Genomic DNA, 7,862 nt, shown 5'->3' on the forward strand with positions numbered 1-7,862 from the left:
ACCCACATTTGCATGTCCACTCAGACATAGCTAATGTGCATATAGTTATTGAATGTTTTGAGTTACAATGAGCCGCCCAACAAGTAACTGGCCGACAGCCAGATATATTGGCCGATGAATAATTGGATAGTTCCTTTGGTCCAAGACAAATTGGATAAAAACTAGGCCGATGGAGGGTTTTGAAAGTTAAGCCATTGGTTATCGGCCGGCCCGTAGTCATCAGTTTGAAAAGAGATTTATTGTCTAAAATCCCATCGGCCAATTGTTCAAATCGCTCTAGTCAGTTTCCAACTCGAACTCAACTTGGGAAGATAATAGCCGATTGACAGAGAAGTCCGATAAGTGATAAAGATGAAATTTGATCAAGTTAGTATTTCAATCGACTTGAAGTTCATGTCGTCCGATAAGGAGAGTTCAATCCAAGTTAGTTTGCTTCAAGATTAGTTCCAGTCGTGGATGATGACCATCAGAGCCAATCAAGATAGAGTCCAGCGTCAAGTCAGCCGACGATAAATATTGGAGCCAAGTCAAGATAGAGTCATTAAGCCAAGAGGAGCCCGAATTCCACTCAACTTCAAAGAGTCAAGAGATCAGTTTAGGTCACAAAGCAGCCAATATAAATAGAAGCATCGACAGAAGACATCAGACACACACAACTCCAGCCAAAACTCCATCATGGGTTTCCTTTTATTTTTCTTAGCTCCAGATTAGTTTCATTGTCCTTTCAATTCTTAATTGTTAGCTCTGCTAGTTCAAGTCATTTCCCTTCGTTTTCCTTGTTACCTAGTATAGATATTTCAATTGTTTTCGTTGTTACTTTTTTGGTAATAGTTGATAGTTTTATTTTTCAAGCCGTTTACTTTTTCGCTATTTACGTTATCGTTCATTTAGTTTCTTGCAATTTACTTTCTTGTTCTTTATTTTTCTGCACTTAATTTAGAGTTTAATTTCTTGCTCTTTTACTATTGTGTTTATGCTATTTACTTTCCCGCTCTTAATCTAGAGTTTACTTCTTCACTCTTCTGTTATCGTACTCTACGTTTATGCACTAGGAGTAGTTTAACGTAATTGTTCAGTTACTAATCACTATTTGCTTCATCCATTGAACAACCTGAAAGTCCTTGATCCAAAGGCATCGAACCCTTAGCCGAGATTGTTCCTTCCTCGGCTTTCAATCGCTTGACGAAGTTAGAATCACGCACACTACATCTCCAATTGCACACTTGGCCTTCTGGCTGTGTGCTGGCACGCCCCGCAATCTATTCATCGAGAAGGACGTTTGTTCCTTGATCTCTCGACTTTCTTGGCCGAGCTGATTTTCAGAGGCAACAGTAACCACTAAAACTCACAGTATAAAAAAATGAATATAAATAAAAATGCCGGTAGGCATTAAATTTATAGAACTTGAAAGCCACGTCTACTACCTTATAGTCATGAAATTAAATAACATTAATCCTACCATATAGCCATGACATTAAATAAAATACCTCTAGAATAGGTAACATATAAATCACATAGCAATGAGGTATTTTATAAAAAAATGGGCGTTGGAGACTCAATGGCGAGTTTGGAGCTAAATGGAGAATGAGTGGCATTGTTATAAATGAGTGTAACTTCGTGGTTTTCAAGTTTGAGATACGTCGACTTGGAATATAAGGAAACTCAAAGCACGATAGCTATTGAGAATGCCGAAACGAGTTCAACGCACTTATCAGCATGCCATTCAAAATTTGTAAGATTTAGCTATTGGCCATCGTGACTCCTTGAACATACTGATATTTGCTTCTGACCAAATATGTCCTATGTGTCTAGCTGTCCGGTACCCCTGGTGCTGGCCTTCTTAGTGCTTGGGGCACCAAGTGAGCTTTTTCTAGACACCCTCAGGGAGCCTAGAATGCAAATATATGTCGTCAGAAAGGAGCTGCATGTGTTTTCATGAGTCAGAAAGTCTCAAGGGCGAGTATTACGTGCTAGCATTTAGAGTGAGATTCGTATGTGGACAATCCGGCGTCTAGACAAAAATGTGAGAACTTTTTCATCGGAGTTAATTTCAGTAGATGCTCCTGGCCGGCATTAAAGTAATAAAATGAAATAAAATAGCAGTCAGATTAAAGCTGTTGCAAGAGTTTATCTACAACTAAAGTTGTGTCTAGCTTTTCAGAACTTGGTTCCAACCCAACAACATATACATGATTAAACACCCAGCAAGACGAAAGAAAAAGGAAAGAGTACCAAACATGGATGGTGAGACAATCGACTCCTTTGGTACAATTAGAGCAGTCTTCAAAAAGAAGTCAGCCACTCAGCTGTAGTTTCTTCAAAATTTATATAAAATGCAAAGCATCGATTCAACATGGGGACAAATCGTAGTGTTTGATACAATCTCAATATTCAGAATCCCTACAGAAATACTTGATGCCCTATCTAGTTGGTTCCAACTTTCCATTCAGTGGTAAATTGCCTAGAAAGAAAGCGACAGGAAGTGTCTTCCCATGTGAGCTCCTGCTGGCGAATCATATCATAGAAGCAATCAAGAATCCATCGATGACATCTGAAGTTGATGTGGTCTTGCAATTGGTTCCCCAACCTTACAATATGTGCTATTCTAAATGTGTGTTCCCCCATTAACTCATAACCGATGACTGAAATACACGTTCATGAAATATCTTGAAGGATTGAAGCCACTCAAAATCACTGCAGAAGTGAAGTGAACAATATCAACATATGCTGCAACAGGAGATAAAGCAAAATCAAATCCAAGTCACGTGCAACACTTACAGATAGGAGAGAGGACTATGACAATACTAATTGGGTACAGGAAGAAAGTGGTCCTTTCCAGGAATGGCAGTACTGCAAGAATAAGATAGGTAATCAGTATAATGCATTGCAGATCCTCTTTACTGAAAATTAGTTATGCACCTGGAATACCCAACTATATCTTAAGTTCTTAACAAGCAAGTACACTTCATAGACACTGGAAGAACTCAACCCAAATGTGTCCTACTGAAAAATCATTGGGTTAGATTACAAGCTGACAAACCAACTCCATTGGAAGATAAATCATTATCAATTGCTATAAAGGAGGGCACTGATCTATATTGCTGGCAATCTCTGAATAAAGGGTGGAAGCTCTATGCATATATGATCTAGGTGGGTATCATACGACCAACTTGTTTTATAAAATCACTTGCACATTTCACTCATTAGAAAGCTGATTGCCTCACTCATATAGAATGACCTCTAATCAACATCACTTTGTATCTAGAACCCAAAAAAGACTACCATATAGAGTATAATAGTATGATCATGGTGACTCCTAAATAATGTCTACCGTAAACAGCATTCCAACGCCTGAACGTAAACATGTGATGAAAAAGAAAATAAAATAAAAAAATTCTTGACCTCAGAGCAAATCTTTAACTTACCATCATAACCTAAGAAGTTGAGATAATGATAGTATGAAGAAGCCACCATGAATAGCAAATTTGATAGCAATACAGGGATGAAACCATGAGCTACCAAAAGAGGTGACAGAAAATAATGGAGCACTGCAGGAGCAAGACATGAGAAACATTATTTAACATCATTTGAGACATACTATAAAAAGAAAACACTTTCCGCATTAGTTACCGTAGAGCATAACAAACATCGGGAAGAAAGAGTTGCAGTGCACATCAAATGCGTAGAGCCTTCAATTCAGTAAAATAAACATGCATCAGTCAACACAAAATAATCAATTTGAATAAAGGATAGTAAATTACTCAAGGAAAGCAACAAAACTTAGAAACATAATTATACAAAAACATGTATACTCTACTGGGAGATAGATAGATCTATAATCATTGACACACACAACACACACATAAACGGACATATTGATAACATAGGATCAGGACCAAGCCAAGGTTGAATATTCATAAGACTCATTTTGTTAATAATGTGAGAAGTGAAGGAGGAAAGTAAGAAATATAGACTTGCCATTCAACACGCTGCTCAACAACATGACTATTTGGAGCCTCTTCCCGAAGGTAAGAATTAGTCAGGAACCTGCACGATTAAAAAAGGGACTAATTAGTATATGATCTTCAATACAGTAAGGTGCTCTATAAAATAAGAGGGCCAGCTCAAATAGTAATCTGAGACCCCAACACTGCCCTTACGTCTGGAATATATCTAATTCCCCAGACATACAATTAGATAACACAATATCTATATATATATATATAGGGAGTTGTTATTAACACTACCATAATGTCAATCTCCACTCTTTTGAATTTTTATGTCACTGCAGGTAAATAATCACATTTTTTTTTATTCACACTTGCATCAAACCACATGAGATCATCAGCATGTCACATATGTTGCTTCGCCTATAACTAGCATATTTTTTTCTGTAGTTAAGTCCAGCTGTATACTCACTATCTCCTTATATAGCCTTATATGGATGCGATTCACCACACTACCTTGATCTCATATCTCATCAAGTCATCAATAGACAAAACCTACACAACAGGCTTTCCTACTTAGGGGACCTTTATATATTGAAAGAAAAGAAAAGAAAGAAGACACAGAGAACTGAATTTCCCTAAAAATTATTTTCCATGCAGCTTTTTTGTGGAGCAAACACAGCCTTGATAATAAGTTGCTGCAGTATTTCAAGAATCAAAAACCACAGTATCATAATAATGTCAGCCAGAACCGGTACTTACCAGCAAAACGTAGCCAGAAGCATCCCAATGAACAAAAAATGGAAAAGCAAAACTGAAATAACTACAAAAACAGCATGTGCAGCACTATGATCATACCTGAAATAAGAAAATAAGATAAGTCAACAAAAGATTCCTCGACAAAATTCTTGAACAGTCTAACTAGGCTAGAATTTTTTAGCCAAGACATTATCAAATTTGGATGATGCTAGTATATCCAAATCCAACTTTTTTACTTGTAAAACATTGGTATCAATTAATATTGACAACTTCAACTCCGGTGACAAGTTAAATGCTCTAACTGATCTTCATCGCCTAGAAGATGAGGAACCATAGGCTTCATATTGGATATTTTGAATCAATTTTGAAAAAAAAATTTAAACCAATATAACTGGTACCATTTGCATTTCTATATCCTATCTAGCTAGCAGGTAAATAAACAGTGAACTTACGCAGCACAATAAGCCAGGGTTGCAACTGCAAGTAGAAGGCTGCAGATCACAACAAAAGCAGGATCATCACGTGCCCATTGGTTCTTAGTTTCTGAGAAGAAAAAGAAAGTAAGCATTTTTCTTGGATCTGGTTGCAGCAATGTTTTCATACTTAGAAATATTGTGAGTCCGCGTGCACTGAATTAAACCAAATGATGTAAAAACAAGAAAGAATAGCAAATAAATTTCTGCTTCTTCTCAAAGGAAAGAGGACTCACGCTTGTGATACTTAGTGTGCTGATAGCTGCCTCAGTCATAAGTCCCCACATGCAAAATGCAAGATTCAAATTAAGGAAATCAGGAAATGACAAATTCAAAAGACTACGAAAAACAAACCCGAAATTCAGACTTTACCAAAAAGTATATTTAAAAAAAAAAAAAAAAAAAAAAAAAAAAAAAAGAGGCTATAGACGATGCTGACGATCCAAAAGGGTGAATACTTACACAACTTTTGGTGAGGTGCATAGATGAAGCATTTGCCAAAATGTATACTCAATGTCCATTTGCTGCCACTGCAATTAATCATCAAAATAGAAAGAAATTAATTGACATAGAACATGCATACACAATGAACTAGAGTTAGTGTTCTAACTTGATAATGATTTGAATATCCTATCTTCTAGAGCCAAAAGCTAACAAAGATTTCAAACGAATTAGGTAATAGATGGCATTAAGAATCCCAATTAACATTATGTATCATTTAAATTTGCATAACATCTGAATACTTCAGGATTGCTGAAAATGATTTTACAGCTGTGACGTTGTGCAATTCACATCCCTGAATTTAGCGGATCCACGTCATGTAACAAGTTGGAGAACAAGATATGTACCAGGGTCCAAATTAAAGTGTAGTTTTATAATCTGAGATTCCTAGTGACTTTAAACTTACATCCAGGCCTGGTTGCATTTGGGTGCAAAACATAAAGCAAGGTTAGCTTAAAAGGAAATCCACGAAATGACCATGATATCCTGCATACCATAGTCCTGAATAAAATAGAAAAACAATTTGTTTGGACCACCCTTTTATCCCAAATGCAACTCTTCATTCAAATCAGTCTGAATCTGTAATCTCTCGGGTTATTACTGTGAACCCATTACGGTAGAAAACTTCATTCCCTTAATTCCCTTGCCTAACTTGTTCACTTTAAAACAACTAGCACTAATACCTAAACTGTACGTTCATTTTGTAAGTGAACACCTAGATACTGGCTTCTACTATTCTTAGTTCATAGATCCTTGCTCCAGTTTTTGCACCTTGTTTGAATGTGCAAGCTTGATTTTTAGTTTCATCATTCTTTCACGCATAACTTTCCCTCCGATAAACTTATTTCCATGTTGTAGAATCTGATGACTTTAAGGTTCAACCATGTAGATGACCAACCTTTTTTTTCTTTTTTGGACAAAAGTGACGACCAACTTAAATCCTAAGAATGTCCGAAGAGTAGCAACAATGCAAACCCCCAGAACCTCAAACTGGAACCTAGGCATTCATTGGCCACGAGCACTGAATCCAAATTTGAAGCAGTATCCCAAGTTTCATAAACAAATTTTCCATTTATCAATTCCGGCCTTCCTCTAAAACCTTTTCAAGAAGTTTTAAACTGCCTCCGCAAGGCTAGCAGGTCCAATACTTCTGCACATTGTCACCGGTTAATAAACTCTCCCGAAAATAGAAGATTCATAAAATCAAACACTCATCCACACCAAGTTGACTCCAACATCTCTAATGAGCTCAATTGCACCTCATTTTCATAACCCAGCCACCACCCCAATCCAAAACTGCGATGTTCTCCATCTTCAACTAAACGAACCAATTCTAAAGTGCCTATCATAATGAGCTTCATAAACCTCACTACCACCACAAATTCACACTAAGCTAACGAAATCAAACCAATCCAAAACCCACTCGAAAACCAAGACGGCACCAATTTACAGACACCTAGCTCTTCCAGAATTGAAATTCTCTACAACATTACTCGCCGAATTAGATCCAGCCCACGAATCATGAAATGCTTAATCTAGAGACGAGCCACAGTAGCAAGCAGATCAGATCCGAAGCTAAAGATTAGAGGAAATCGAGAGAGGGGAAAAAGAGAGCACCTTGATTATGCGGCGGAGGTACTGAATGAAGAGGGGATTGGTCGTCCGAGATGTAGAGGACGACGACCGACCTCTCGAAGTCGTCGGCAACATCTTTCTTGAGCTATTCTCTCTCTTCTATGGGTCGCTGGGGTTGGTTCGTCTGTGAATTGTAGGGCAGCTGTGGTTGGGTGATCTGAGATCTTCGAAGAGCTGTGTTTGTGTGACAAAGAGTTTGGAATTTCAGGTGGGAAGGAGGAAGCAAAGCGTAGAAACCAGGACTACTTCGTGCTTTCCATTACGAATCTGGGCCGGATTGTTTTGGACTTGAGGTTGAATCTTGGATTGGGCTTTAAACATAATAAATGGACAATACCATGTAGAAGTATATAATGTTTATTGGTAGAAATATCACAATTATATTTTATTCGACACATTGGGTGACTAAATTTTAAAAATTTCATTTTGATCACTCAACTATATCACTTTGTTCTATCCTTCCGTTTTTTTTTTCATTTAATATAATCTATCGGTTAACCTCAAGACTATTTTGGAGATGAACTTTTTGCCGGCCATTTTTATAACT

General features: G+C 37.3%; 1 protein-coding gene across 1 annotated transcript; it reads right to left on the reverse strand.

Annotated features, from left to right (window-relative positions):
- Positions 1 to 2,282: 2,282 nt before the first annotated feature.
- On the reverse strand, positions 2,283 to 7,585 carry LOC133740078 (uncharacterized). Its single transcript, XM_062167926.1, has 10 exons — positions 7,298 to 7,585; positions 5,642 to 5,709; positions 5,416 to 5,441; positions 5,159 to 5,249; positions 4,710 to 4,805; positions 3,979 to 4,047; positions 3,631 to 3,689; positions 3,426 to 3,548; positions 2,779 to 2,850; positions 2,283 to 2,694 (listed from the first exon to the last, which is right to left on the reverse strand). Exons 1-10 carry the CDS (start codon positions 7,388 to 7,390, stop codon positions 2,630 to 2,632), a joined length of 762 nt encoding a protein of 253 aa, XP_062023910.1. The 5' UTR covers positions 7,391 to 7,585; the 3' UTR covers positions 2,283 to 2,629.
- Between the last annotated feature and the right edge of the window lie 277 nt (positions 7,586 to 7,862).

This window comes from Rosa rugosa, chromosome 3, assembly GCF_958449725.1.
Source record: "Rosa rugosa chromosome 3, drRosRugo1.1, whole genome shotgun sequence".
Lineage (NCBI taxonomy): Eukaryota > Viridiplantae > Streptophyta > Magnoliopsida > Rosales > Rosaceae > Rosa > Rosa rugosa.

Excerpts from the sequence above, each read along its gene's own strand:
- LOC133740078 (XM_062167926.1), bottom strand. The coding sequence starts at position 7,390 with ATGTTGCCGACGACTTCGAGAGGTCGGTCGTCGTCCTCTACATCTCGG. Across the intron at positions 3,549-3,630 it reads GATGTTTGTTATGCTCTACG|TGCTCCATTATTTTCTGTCA; the intron begins GTAACTAATGCG and ends TTGCTCCTGCAG. Across the intron at positions 2,695-2,778 it reads CATAGTCCTCTCTCCTATCT|TGATTTTGAGTGGCTTCAAT; the intron begins GTAAGTGTTGCA and ends TCACTTCTGCAG.